The sequence below is a fragment of the Ursus arctos genome, unplaced genomic scaffold (genome assembly GCF_023065955.2).
Source record: "Ursus arctos isolate Adak ecotype North America unplaced genomic scaffold, UrsArc2.0 scaffold_2, whole genome shotgun sequence".
Taxonomy (NCBI): domain Eukaryota; kingdom Metazoa; phylum Chordata; class Mammalia; order Carnivora; family Ursidae; genus Ursus; species Ursus arctos.
This window is the reverse complement of record NW_026622874.1, coordinates 8388808-8402461: the sequence shown is the minus strand read 5'-3', so window position 1 is coordinate 8402461 and position 13654 is coordinate 8388808. Positions and strand designations below refer to the sequence as shown.

The window sequence follows — 13654 nt, the reverse complement described above, 5'->3', positions numbered from 1 at the left end:
CTTTGTGGGGCAAGAATTCCCTCAGCAAGGATCTCCCTCCCACTCGGCAGACGCTGACTTCTCGGGCCCCCAGCGCAGAAAGGAGGCCGGCTCCTCCTTCCTCAAAAGGCCAGAAAGCAGCCCACCCACATCCCTCCTCCAACGACTGGAGTGGCTCCTTCCCGAGCTGCCCAAGAGGCCGCTCCACCAGCGGCTTCTCCTCCAAGAGATCCGCCCGCGTCTCCAGGTCAGCAGCTCCGGGCCCGTCTTTTCCCAAAACCTCTCTCCTAAAGCATGACAAGCAGGGTCCTCCCCACATTGCACATTGCCAGAGAAAAGCAAGAACCATTTGGACCAGAATTTATTTGACCGCGGTCCCTCCACTGGGCTCCGGGGTCAGCCTACATGCTGCTGAAAAAGAGGCCGGGCCCCCAGACAGCGCAGGTGGGACAGTCCGGGACCTCCAGGGACAGTGACGGGCAGGAAAGATGGGAACAACCGATGACGGCCATTCAGGGAACCTCGCTCGCGGAATTGTGAAGAAGAGGAAAAAGGCAGCGGGTGAGCAGGCGTGGAGCATCACCGATGTCCACACGCAGGTCAGACCAACACGCAGCACAGCCATTGCAAGAGAAGGACCCCACGGTGAGCTCAGTGCTCTCCCGGGAGCCGGCACGACTACGCCTGAGACACTCTCCCAGCCGGGGTGGCGTGATGGTGACGTGTCCACGCTGCAGTGAGCGCCTGGGAGTCCTTAAATCAGTCCCAACCCCGTGAGCCCTCCAGACAGGTGGCTTAGGAAAGGCTCAGACCTAAGACGGCCTTCCACAAACAGGCGTGTGCGTGTGCACACATGTGGTGCATGTGCGAGTGTATGTGTGTGCGTGTGTACATATGTGTACACTCAATGTCAGGGGCCACACTGACATGCGGATGCCTGCAGGTGCGCCTCCAGGAAGACCTTCCCTACATCACTGGAAATAGGTCACCGACATTCCCACTGGTTGTTGGATCACCTGTTCTCCGTTAATCTAAGACATCTGCTCCTGGAAGTCAGTCATTAAATTGCACCCACCACCCACATTTCCATTCAAATTAGCAAGGGCTGGCATCCCAACATGATTTGAAATGTAGCCGTAGCTTTATCTTCAAGACAATAACGGATGCACGTGTTGGAAGGACCTTGGGGCAATCCCATTTCTCCCCGCAGTTGCCTGCTGGAGAAGACGCATTGTAGCCACGTGGAAGTAAGACAGGTCGCCGCGAATGAGCCCCACTTGGCACCTATAACGACCCAGAATCATAGTCCCATCAGCAAGCCGTTCACCAGAACCCCAGCCACCTACCTCAGCCAGGGAGAGCTGGACTGTGCCGCTCTGGTCCTTGTCCAGTAGCCTGAACAGTTCTAGAATGACAGAGAAGGAATGAAATTAGGCTTTGGAACTGCAAAGAGCTGCCTCCGTCCACCGACTCCCCACGAGCCCCCTTCCCTGACCCCCCAGCTCCCACCTGGCTGCAAGGACTCTGGAAAGCTCCATGGAGATTTAGTGCCCTGCGTGGGTTTCGGGGCAGGCGTTCCCCTGCCCTAGGGGACACTTGCAGCCATGAGCAGAGATGGTCCCTCGCCCTCTCCACCCTCTGAGGCTCTAGAACTTCGTTCTGTCCATGGGGGCCGGGGGAAGGAGGGAGCTGTGGACAGACTGCAGTCGCCTCCTTGGTGGGTGAGCCACTCTCATAATTTCATCTCCGGCCTTTTCCCGTTAGGGCCGCCCCCCATCCCGAGTGAGGAGACCTTTCCCTCAACAGGACACCTTCGTGAGCGACCACTGCCCGAGACGGAACACACGCCCTGCCTGTTGGGGGGACCCAGACCCTCCTAGGAGCTGACTCAGGCTCTGCACATGACCCCAGAAGAGACACTAACAGATGTTTAAGCACCGCTCCCGGGACTTGCTCAGCCTGGCCCAGTGACTGCACGTGCAGTGGACAACCAGCACCATCCACCAATAACAACCGTCAGAACAGCGTTCAGAGTCTCCGCAAAAGGGCAGCACCTGACCTCGGGCATGGCCAGCTGGTGCCACCGCCCCCAGGAGGCCTGCCTGGCTCTGCCACCCAATCCTGCAGTGGAACAGGTGGGGCTGAAGGACAGAGGGACTCACTGAAGAGGGTCTCCAGGCTGATGACACAGGCCACGAAGCCATCAAAGTCGATGCTGAGTCTGCTATCTGCGTACCGCAGGGCAAGGGTCTGCTGCACCTGGGTGCTGACCGTGAAACCTACGGCAGGGAACCTGGGTCACGATGGGGCTCCGGGCTCAGGGCTGACATGGCCGGGCCTCCTCCATGGGATGCAGAGCCTCTGGCCACCCCAGAAAAGGCAGAGAAGCTGGGGGTCACAAAACTCCTGCCCAGCACCACTCCCCACCCCCAGCAGCAGCGAGATCCTTGGGGAAAAGACCCGGCAACACATGGATAGGTAAGGCGCTCACAAGGCCTTCACATCGGTGTCCAAAAAAAGAGAGTGACCACGGGTGGTCGTTCGCCGCCATCCCGTTCAGATTATTTAAAATGAGCACATTGGATCCCAAGACATTTTCTGCAGGACGTGTCCTCACCTGCCTTCATAAGGGCCGCCCTCATGTCATGGGCGTCAATGGTCCCCGAGTGGTTGGAATCAGTAGATGTCCTAGAGCAGGACAGAGATTCCAGGTAGAAAACAGCTGTCGGAGGTCCCACCAGAGCGACTCCTTCCACCCACTGCTCCCTCGAGAGGATGAAACCTCCCTGATTCCTCGCGGGAAGTTTCCGGAACAAAGGGAAGAGCAGGGCTGAACGGCAGGGCTCTCCATGAAGGGCTCAGTATGAGCGCCTCCTAGCCCCCCTGAACTATGAGTTTGGTTTTGTGCTAGGTTTGAGCATTTTAGACTCTGCTCAGACTAGGGTGGGAGGTGCCGGACAGGGAGGGTCGAGGAGCTAGAAACAGAACTGACAAGGGACCAGAGCCCAGAGGACGCCCCCTGAGGAGCGAAGAGTTACCAGGTCCTTCCGAATCTTCAGCCAGAGCGTCCTGAGTTCCGCCGGCCCCAAGGTGCCCGTGCCGCTGCTCTAGACACATGTGGTCAAGGCCAATGCACCCGAACGCCACGGCCTGTGCACCGCGTTCTCTTGTGACACAGCGAGCGCCTCGGCCTCAGTGAACCACCCGTGTGCGCAGTAAGCACGGCCCCTGGGATCACGGTGGGAAGGGTGGCAGGAAACCAACTCAAATTAAGGTGAAAGAGTCAGACACCCCCACGGCCCCCCCTTTGAGGTCACAAGCCCAAAGACCTTGGAGCGGGGTCATTCATGAGATCCAACACCCTGGTCATCCTGGCTGTGCAGAGGGCTGGCCCAGAAGAGCTGGAAAGGCACCTCCAGATTGAAATTTCCGTGAGTGGTCACTGAAATAACCCCTTGGTGAGAATTCATATGTTAACAGAAAAGTCATCAGGACCATGGGGTCAGGATACTCAGCCGCACGGTCTGTGCACATTTGTCAGCGAGCCGAGAAGGGGCTCAGCACTCCCACCAGGACATGCTGGCTCAGCCCCGGGGTTCTGGGGACCTCCCTCTGTCCAACTCACACTCCCCCAAGCAGCGGTAACAGAGCCCTGGGCAAGACAATGGGGACCCTCTCGGAGTTAAGGCTCTGAAGCACCTGTTCTCCGCAATCACAGCTGATCGATAACCACCGGTGCATTTCAGACACACGAGGTTGTGACGCAGACTGTCACCCCCACCTCGTCCAACACGAGAGGTTTGCAGAACCCCTCTGCACGACTGCCGTGCAAACCAGAGTCATGCCTCCCGCCCTGAGGTCATCAGGCCTCATTCTTACACTGAAGAGAACCCTCCAAGCCTCCATGTTTCAAAGAAATCGCCTTCACCATGCACACCATGGACAACCGTGACCTGGCCCCACTCCCAGCAAGGACATTCTCCCTCTGAGCCTTTACTTGAGCTGTTCCCTCCACCTAGAATGTCCCAGCATCCCCCATTCCTTCCAAACACTCTTGCACATTCTTCAGTGTAAAGTGAGGATTAAACTGGGTCTGAGAGAACAAATAGGTTTTATCTCGTGTGATAATTCAACTAGTGGTCGTGGCTGTGGGAGGGCTGCGTTACTACAGGAGACAGAGCAGACGTGGGAGGGGAGGGTGTGGAGGGGGAGGGGAAAGAAAGGGGGTGAGGGAAGAGGGGGGAGGGGGAGGGAAAGGGAGAGGTGAGAAGGGGGAGGGGAGAAAATGGGAGGGGGAGGGAGAAGGGGGGAGGAGAGGACTGGGTGGGGGGGAGAGGGAGGGGAGCCTAGCGGGAGCGAGGCGGGATTAACAGGAGAAAGGCTCAGGTGCCCTGCGTTTGCTGTCTCTGGACTAATGGGTTTGAAACAGTCACTGAAACATGGAGCACCTCAGCCTTCTCACCGTGCGAGGGAGAGAACCGTGAGCTTCCCGAGGAGCGAAATGAGGTGACGCGGTTTTCCCTACCGTGCGGGCAGCACAGCCATGCGCTCCACCTTCCACGCGCTCCACCACCGCGGGTGCCCCTGCCCGTCCCCTCCCTCCCCTCTCACGGGAAAGGTCGAGGAGCCATGAAAATCAGGGAAAAAGGAAAATACTGCAACACATAAAGGATACATCCATCAAGCTTATCATCTCCCTACAAGTGTTGACGTCGAATCCACAGAATTTTACATCTGTTTCTAAACATTCAAACGGAAAAGGAGGTGGGAATCGGGTTCTTTGGAAGGCAGGAAGAGAACCTCCCAGTGGCAGGTGCTCGGCCTGGACTCTGGCCCCACGGGTCACCAGTCCCAGGGCTGCTGCAAGCTAACCTCTGAGCTCCGGTTCCTTCCTCCATCAGTGAGAATAGTTGCCCCAAAGGCCGGTTGGGGATAAAACAGGATAATATGAAATCTTAGCACAGCACTTGGTACACAATACACTCCTAGCAGGACAGCTAGCTCTGTATGGGCAAGCCCGCACACCTCGTCCTCAGAATAACCACACGTGGTCGGGACTATCAGCATTCCCATTTTGTAGATGAGGACACGGAGGCCCAGAGAGATTGAATAATTTGCGCAAGACCTCTGAACCAGCAGGGGCAGAGCCAGGGTCTAAAGGCAGGTGCTCCAAGGACAGCTGTGACACATTACTCGCTCACCTGCAGGCACCTGCTTGGAGCTGCCTCCCTGGCCTCCACCTCACTTGGTCTGCACCTGGAAGCCAAAGACCCGGCAGCCGTCCCCTTGTCTCTCACCCCTTCTCAGCAGAAGCCAGGACTGGAGCAGAGAGTGGAGACCATCGGGCCAGGGCCTGTGCCCTGCTCAGCTCCAGTCTGTCTCTCGAGGGCCCGAGGGCTCTCACTGGGCCTTCTCCTCTGTGTCCCACATCTCAGCCCAGTCCTGGCCCTCGCTGCAACAGCAGGAAGCCTCAGGTAGCCCATCCCCACCCTTGTGCCCATCCCCATCCCCTTCCCTGTCCCCGTCCCCACCCCCGTCCCCTTCCCTGTCCCCATCCCAGTCCCCAACCCAGTTCCCACCCCCATCCCTCTCCCTGACCCTCCCCCCGCCCCTCCCTAGGTCTCCACCCCCCACCCTTAGCCTCCCATGAACTTTCTGGAAAGCTCCAAGGAAGAACTTGCCTTTGGAAAACGCCTCATTCAGAACTGTCCTGAGTTCATGGGCACTGATCTCAGCATCCTGGAAAGAGGAACCCGAATGTGAGTCACGCCAGGTCCTGACAAGTTTCCAGGTGAGAGGTTGATGTGGACCAGAGAGCAGGTCCAAGGGCCCAGGGGCATCTTTAGAAACTCTAGTTCTCAGCTTCTCTGGGGTCCACCACAGCCTGGCGGGAGCGTGGCGAGGGGCGGGATCAGGAGCTGGCAGCGACGGGCCACGCGCCCACCCCCGAGTGGGCTCACATTCTCAGAACCACGAGGCCTCCGTCGTGGAGTGAGTACCTGTGGTTTGGTAGACTTGTGAACACCATACACAGACGCGATGTAATGCGTCATCCCACGTGATGTGATCCCTGTGGATTCACAGCCGCCAAGTGGCAGAGCTGGGATTGGAAACCTAACACAGTCTCACCCAAAGCACCCACTCCCCCCGCAGCATCTCATGCAGAAGACCCCCCAGACTGGGTGCAGAAGTATCAGGGAAAGATTTTCTGAGTGCACCAGAGGGAAGGTTGGCCCTTTAACTCTCAGATGGGGACAGGCCTTGGGCAGGACACATGAGGTGCAGAGAAGGGCTTGGGGCTGGGGGCTGGTTCCAAGTGACTGTGTGACATCAGCTGCAGAGCCTCCCGTGACCCTCGGGTTCATCGTTCGTACCGGTGGCCTCACAGCCTAGGCCCTGGCATGGCTCCTGGATACAACATGGGGAGGGCTCCGCAGAGTCACCCAGGTGCCCGGACAAAGACCCCAGGACCCTCTGGGCCAAGAATGCCACCCCCCTGCCTGCAGGAAAGAGTCTGGGTTCAGACCTCGGCCTGCCTTCTGGAGGCCACATGTGGCCGGCCACTCAACGACACAGCGGGGACAGTGACTGATGGCCCCACACGGCAGGGGAGGGAAGACAGGTGCCTGATGACAGACACAAAGACAGCTGTTTGCTCCTTGTTCTTGATGTTCTCAAAAAAACATGACCCTTGGCAGCTAAGGCAAAAGGCTCGTTAGTAAAAATACTGGTTTGACCATCCAAATAAAACAGAAATGGACTCATTTCTGCAAGAGTTTCCTGAGCAGCCGAAGGAACTCTGTGTGCAGTTTCATTTCCTGCAAAGGATTCTGACATTAGTTTCTTCTATTCCATTCTCCGCCCTGAGCTGCCCTGGGGGCGGACAGTATTGTTTCTCACCTTCTGTTAAGGACTGAACGAGTGTGTCCCCCAAATCCCTGTGTGGGAGTCTGAGCCCAGTGTGATGGTCGGGGGGGGGGGCGCCTGAAGGAGGTGACCAGGCCCGGAGGGAGGGTGGACCCCCGCGGTGGGATCAGTGCCCTTGCGAAGGGGCCCAGAGCCCCCTAGCCCCTCTCTCCACCAGGAGAGCACAGGGGGAGGCCACCGGCAGCCAGGAAGGGGGCTCCGCCCAGAACCCAGCCGCCTGCACCGGACCTTGCGCATCCAGCCCCTGGATCTGGGAGAAATCAGTGTCTGTTGTTTACAGCCCCGTCCACCGTGCTTGGTGCCACAGCCAGAGCCGAGACACCAGCCAAGGCCCTGGGGTGCACCTCAGTAGCCTTCAGAGAGCAGCCCATGCACTGTACTTATGGGGCCGTGTGGAGTCCTGAGTCTGCTCTGATGTTTGCGCCCACGGGCCTGGAACTGTGATAAAACCAAGTCCGCACACAGCATGGGATGGAAAGGGGCAGGGGGGCCACTGGCACAGGCCCCGGCGTGAATTCCGGGGCTGAGCGCTGAGGGCAGGCGGGCGGTAGCCAGGGTAAGTGAGCCAACTTCACCCACCTCAGAAGCCTATTGATTTAGAGACGTCTTGCTACCCTGCTTCTGGATTTCCTATTTTCTCAAGAGTCTGTCAAGGCGACAAGAGACGTGGCCTCGAGACCATCACTGTCCCCGCAGCGCAGGGAGAGACCAGAGCTAAGACAGGAGGAGGCCGAGGAGAGAGGCTGGGGCCCCTCGCCCTTCATGCCCACAGAGATGCCAGGGGACAGAGGCCCACGTGGCCTGAGGTCTTGGCCACCCTCCTGCCCATGGGGGAGGTCATGTTGGCCCCACTCACCTTCCCTGACAGATTTCTCAGCAGGCTCCGGAACTGGCGGTCCTCCTGGAGCACTTCGCCGGGGTGCGGCTAGCGGGGAAGCACAATGCAGAGTTAGTGGACGGGGGGTAGGAGGTTGCTGGGAGAATGAAGATTTCACGTCCATCACTCCCTATTCCTACTGCACACCTGCCACATGGCGGCATTGGCTCCGTGGGGCGCGGGGCGGCGTTCCCTCTCTGATGCGGGGAGGTGATCCCGCCAGCCCTGAATTTCCAGTTTCAACCCGGAATTGCTTTCAAAGAAGGACAGAAGTGCTGACAGCAGAGAATCTCCATCTGGCCTGGGGGCCCCACCCCCCCGAGACCCTCCGGGAGTCAGTGAACCCCAGAAACCATATGAACACATTGGGTAGTGTCTGTGTGTGTTTTCTTAGCGTTCCTCGGACTCTCAAATCGATTGCCCAGGATTCAAACGTAGTTGGGGTCACAGACTAGTGGACATAGGAGAAGTCGGAGCCAGAAGACGGAGTTGGGACACGGGAGGGACTGCGCAGTGGATTCTGCCCTGGGCTCCCAGCACCCTCTCGCAGTCGGTGGTGAAATGACAAGGCTGCTCCAAGTGCCCCTTCTGATGTGTGTCAAAGTCCCGTCAAAATCACAAATCATTGCATGACCAGGTCTGTCCAGAGACCTCCCAGCCCGACAAAGGCCCCACCCCCAACGTCCCTGCGGACAGATGGGGAAGTCACATACTTCCCAGGCGGCTTCAAGAGTCCCCAGAAGGCCGAGTCCGTTTTCTAAAACCATCGCCCAGAGAAGCACAAAAGGCCGGACATGGCCTGGCGACACGTGTACGAGCGGGAGTAACAAGAGCGGTCGTCAGGGGCGCCTGGGTAGCGCAGTCGTTAAAGCGTCTGCCTTCGGCTCAGGGCGTAATCCCGGCGTTCCGGGATCGAGCCCCACATCGGGCTCCTCCGCTGGGAGCCTGCTTCTTCCTCTCCCACTCCCTGCTGTGTTCCCTCTCTCGCTGGCTGTCTCTCTGTCACATAAATAAAAAATTTAAAAAAAATTAAAAAAAAAAAAAAAAACAAGAGTGGTCATCATGCTCACCGCTGACGGCGGCCTCACTACCCGGGCATCTCACGGATTAATTCACTTACTGCTCATGACTGTTCTGTGGGGTGGGGCTCACTACCGTCCACACAGCATCGTTCAGTTAAGTAACGCCAAGACCGCACGGCTAGGCGGCTTTGGAGCCGGGATCCGAGCTCGTGCGCTTCCAGAGCACACGCTCTCGGGGCCAAACACGCCTGTAGCTCCTGGGCAGCCTCCTCGTGCGCAACAGGCGGACGGCGATGCCTCCCTACCGCTTACACACGCGATGAGCAAATCCCAGAGCACGTCCCAACGTTTTAGACGAAAAGTGATACACACTTGTCATCACACATGCATGACTTTCGAGAGGTTTTATAGAATAAACACATTGTGGTGTTCCTGTCACACAATACACTACACGCCGAAGTCCAGAGGGACGTCCACAGACTCCGGACTGGGGTTAGATTCTATTATCCTGGGAGGGAGGTGTAAAAGTACAAATCAAACAACAAAACCACGAAGCCAGGATACGGAAGCGGGCACGCGCAGGTGTGAGGCAGGCACGCTGCCAGCAGGTGGGAGCACCGCACACGGATCATGGGAACGAGAGAGACGTTTGCGTGATGGCGTATGTGAAACCTCACAGTTTCCTCATTCCTTTAAAGAGATTTACTGGATGCCTGGCATATGGCAGGGGCTGTGCTTGTGTTCTGTAAGTCCTGAGTCCCCTGCACACTCAATCCCCGCGTGTGTGCGTGTGTGTGTGCATGGGCGCACACACACGTGTGGGGCCCTGGAATCCTAGGAACTAGCAAGTCTCTGCGGGACCTCACGAGGGAAGGCTGGGCGGCTCCTAGTTCATAAAGGGTCAGAGCCCCCGAGCTTGTACAGAAGCCCCAGGGTGGCTGGGGAGCAGCAGCTGTGAGCTGAGACTGGGGCGTCCCAAGGGAGAACGATAAGCACTGCGACAGGAAGAGTCTTTCTGTAAAACAGGTGTTTCAGGAAACCCCTAGACCACGGGAGGGGGAGATGGGAGCCCCCACAATGACTGGGCTTGAACTCCTGCCAACCTGGTGCCGTGGAGGCCTGAGCCAGCCTTCTGTTGATTTAACAGAAATCAAAAAGGAGCGGAAGGATAGCTCCTACCACCCGAATTGCAGGCTCAGATCCACGCCCTCCACTCGGGCACACGGGCCTTTCTGACCCCCTGGGACGGCAGCAGTTGAGGCTGCTGTGAGAGAGGAGTCCACGAGGAGGCTGGGCCTCTACCCCCAGCAGGATGGGGCGGGGCAGCTCCATCACCAGGAGCTGCCAGGCCGGAAAGCGCCTGGTGCCAGGTGTCACGCTGACCCGGGGCAGGGGCGCTGCTGGGCACCAGCTGTCAAAGGTCTGGCACGAATACACCACTCGGACAGTGGAGATGGGCGATTCTGTCTAATGAGCTCATGAAGTAAGCCCCAGAGCTAAGCTGAAGCTAAGAGAACACTGCATGTGAACTCTACTGGCATTAAAATAAAAACATAAAATAACGCTGAATGAATGAATGAACGAATGAACGAACAAATGAACCCCAGGGCTTCTCGCACCTGCAGGAACAGGAGTGTACAAACCCACCAGGTGCCTCTCTCTGCCCTGCTCAGCCAGACCCCAGCACACAGCAACGGGGCAGACGGGTGGCGGAGCCCCATGAAGACAGTGCTGCTCACCCCAAGCGCCCACTGGCGCAGACAGGGTGGCCCCGCGACCCGACCCCTCACGGAGCAGGCCCCCCATGGGCAGCCTCCATGGGAGCCACTGGAGAAAAAGGACAGTGGGCTGAGGACAGGGGGTGGGTGAACCACACGCAAAACCGGTGCATTTCCCCCTGCAGCCTCTGCCCTGACCTCGCCCCTCCATGAGGCCCCCAGACTGGGTGCTGGCTCCAGCACCCCCAGACCCCTGGCACGCAGCGTGAGACCCATCTCCGGCATTTCTGGATGAGCTTTCCTTCATCGGTTTCATGCCCCTCCGCCATCTGTCCCCAAAAGCCTACAGGTCTGAGAGCAGGGGCTAAACCCTCCCTCCCCAGGCCTTCTCTGTCCTGCCCAGAACTGCTCAAGCACACAGGCGCGTTCTGTCTGAGGGTCCTGACAACAGATGCGGGGGACAGACGGCCTGGCCCCCAGGGGTAGGGATGAGCCACCAAGCCAGGGTCCCCCTGCTGCTGTCTCATCTTTGTCAGGAAGGGCCAGAGCCTAGAAAATGTTGTGGCCCTGAAGAACAAAAGATGATCATCCTTAATATGTAAAGAACTTCTACGAATCAACAAGAAACCCCGAATGCCTGCTCTGCCCCAGTGCCAGAGTGTGTTCTGAAAGATTGCGTACCTCGTGTGGGTTTCCAGCCACCACAGCCCCCATCTCCCTGGAACACAAAGAAAGGAGAAAGACAAATGCAATGAGTCAACAGCACAGCTGACCAGGTTCTCTCAGAAAGCATTTTACTTTTCTGAAGCATTGGCTTCCCACCCAAGACCCTCAGTCCCTACGAGCACCAAACCATATGGACTGACTCCTGACCCACATCCCTCCCTTCAGCCCCCAATCCCCCCACCCCGGGGTCTGTGACCAGACAAGAGCTGCCCAGCTCAGAGGCCCTTCATGAAACCTGAAATGTTCACCTGGTGGCCCGCTCGTGGGGGATTGTCTCTCCAACCGGTCACTCTCCCCTCCCTGGGGGACCCAGCTCTGTGTATCCCTACAGACGCTGCCTCTGAACAATAAGCCAGCAAGCCCACAGGCCGTGTATGCATGCAAACACGTACACGGTATGTGGTGTAATGTGTGTGTGTGCTGTGTGTGTGCTGTATGCATGTAGGTGTGGGGCATGTGCACACATGTGGGGCGTGTGCATGCATGTGTGTGCTATGTGCCATGTGTACGGTGTGTGGCGTGCATTGTGTGGTACATGTGCATGGGTGTGTGTGCCGTGTGTGCACGTGAGTGCATGCATGTGTGCGTGTATACGGTGTGTGAGCATGGGTGTGTGTGCCGTGTGTGCATGTGAGTGCATGCATGTGTGCGTGTATGTAGTGCGTGTGCATGGGTGTGGGGGGGGGAAGCAGTGCTCCCTCTGGATCCCACTCGCTGGGCCCAGGGACGGTCCTCGCTGGAGGAAAACTGCCCAGCCTTGACCTGTTTGAAGCAAACAGCCTGGTGTCCCCTAGACCCACAAGGGCAGGAAGGGGACACCGAGTGAAGGACCCGTGGGAACCGGGACTTTTACAGATTCTGTCTGGGCCCCGGAGGCTGTGAGCCAGGAGCCCAGCACCCGCCAGGACACGCGAGCCCCCACCCAGGCACTGAGCCCACGTGGTACCGCAGAGGGCCAGGATACGCACAGGGCCTTGACCTTCCATGAGAACAGCCTGAGGCAGAAGTCTCCATCCTGGAAGGGCTCGAAGGTGGATGGCTCCCGCAGGCTGGCGTGGGCACTGGAGTGTGCTGGAGGCCCAGGAAGAAGTTCTGGCCAAGGGGCGCGTCCGTGTGGCTCTCCAGCTGCACAAAGCAGGGCAGGGTCAGGTCCCTCGGAACTGGAAGACGGCAGCTCGAAAGTGTGGTCTTACACTCTGATTTGGAGATGGATGATTTTGAACACCGGGCTAGGAACCAGGAAGCCTCGGGTTCTGCTGAGGAAATGCCCGTGTCCACCAGCAGGTGTATTTGGGCACTTTCAGTGCCAGGCCCCATGTGAGGCACTGACTCTGTTGATGCCATGGTGGTCGACTCCTTGCCCCCTCCCCGGTTAAGCAAAGGGGCGCGGAGCAGGGTCTCGGGTGCACACTGCACTCCTCGCTGGGGTTCTGTCCTTAGGAACCCCCCACTATCAATCCCATAGACACTTCTCTGTGGCTGCAACTGGGCGGCCCTGAGCCCCCAGCTCAGGCCCGTGGCTGGGGGTGGGGAGCTGAAAACCTGCTCTTAAGCAAAAGCAGCCAGAAGGGCCCGCTTGCCTCTGCCTCTGGGAAACCGTTTTGCAAGCAGAGGGGCAGTCAGGCTGGGAGGCTCCCCAGGCTCCTGGCTCTCCGTGGAGGAAGGACGCACCCCGTGACCCCTCTGTTTGGTGGTGGGAGGGGTTGGTGTGTGGTGCACGCTAACTGGAGACAGCAGGGTGCCCAGGCTGTCATTACGGTGATTAAGCCGCCCGTGGCACTGCGTCTTTACGACCCATCTTCCTCAAGACGCCTGTGTCAGAGGGCCAGTGCTGAGAAGCCGCAGGACCGTGACTTCTGTGTGACATGGAACGCCCACCCCAGAGGGGACGGCGTCCATTCACGGTCACCAGCCCCTCTTTGGATCACAGGTCTGCTGTGCGATCACGAGGCCTGACTTTGTGCGAGACGGGCCAAGCCCCCACTGGAGGCGCTGTCTGTCGGGGGCTCTCCCCTCAACCAGCCAAGCATAGGGGCAGCCAGGGAGCATGTTAAGTATGACACGATGGTGTGTCACCGGGGAGACACAGGAAGAGCCCAGGAGCCAAACAGATAAAGCCAGTGCTTCCTTTTCTTACCGGAGACCAGGGCATTTATTCCTGTCACTAGATCGAGGAGCCAGGGGCGTGCCGTAACCGCCTGGTTCCCATCAGACCACCAGGCACACAGGGGCCAAGGTCACCACTGTCCCCTCCTGGGGGGGGGAGGGCCAGTGGGGTGGGACCAGCATTATCTCTGCCACCTGCCGGGGTCACCAGCTCACAGGATCGTGTGGCAGAACCAGCTTCCCTCCAAAGAAGCAACCGCTGTGGCGTGCCCGGGCTTGAAGGCCGCCAAGCCACATCT

The 13654-nt window shown here is 58.4% G+C and overlaps 1 protein-coding gene across 1 annotated transcript in view; it reads right to left on the bottom strand.

Moving 5' to 3' along the window:
• Positions 1-579: 579 nt before the first annotated feature.
• The window catches only part of LOC113262597 (calpain-8), a 38975-nt gene continuing 25900 nt past the window's right edge, over positions 580-13654 (bottom strand). Inside the window, 11 exon segments of the mRNA XM_026509026.4 lie at positions 580-605; positions 1328-1384; positions 2142-2258; positions 2597-2809; positions 2972-3086; positions 4655-4719; positions 5661-5718; positions 7763-7831; positions 11205-11241; positions 12218-12329; positions 12332-12374. Coding sequence (XP_026364811.2) covers positions 580-605; positions 1328-1384; positions 2142-2258; positions 2597-2809; positions 2972-3086; positions 4655-4719; positions 5661-5718; positions 7763-7831; positions 11205-11241; positions 12218-12329; positions 12332-12374 — 912 coding nt within the window.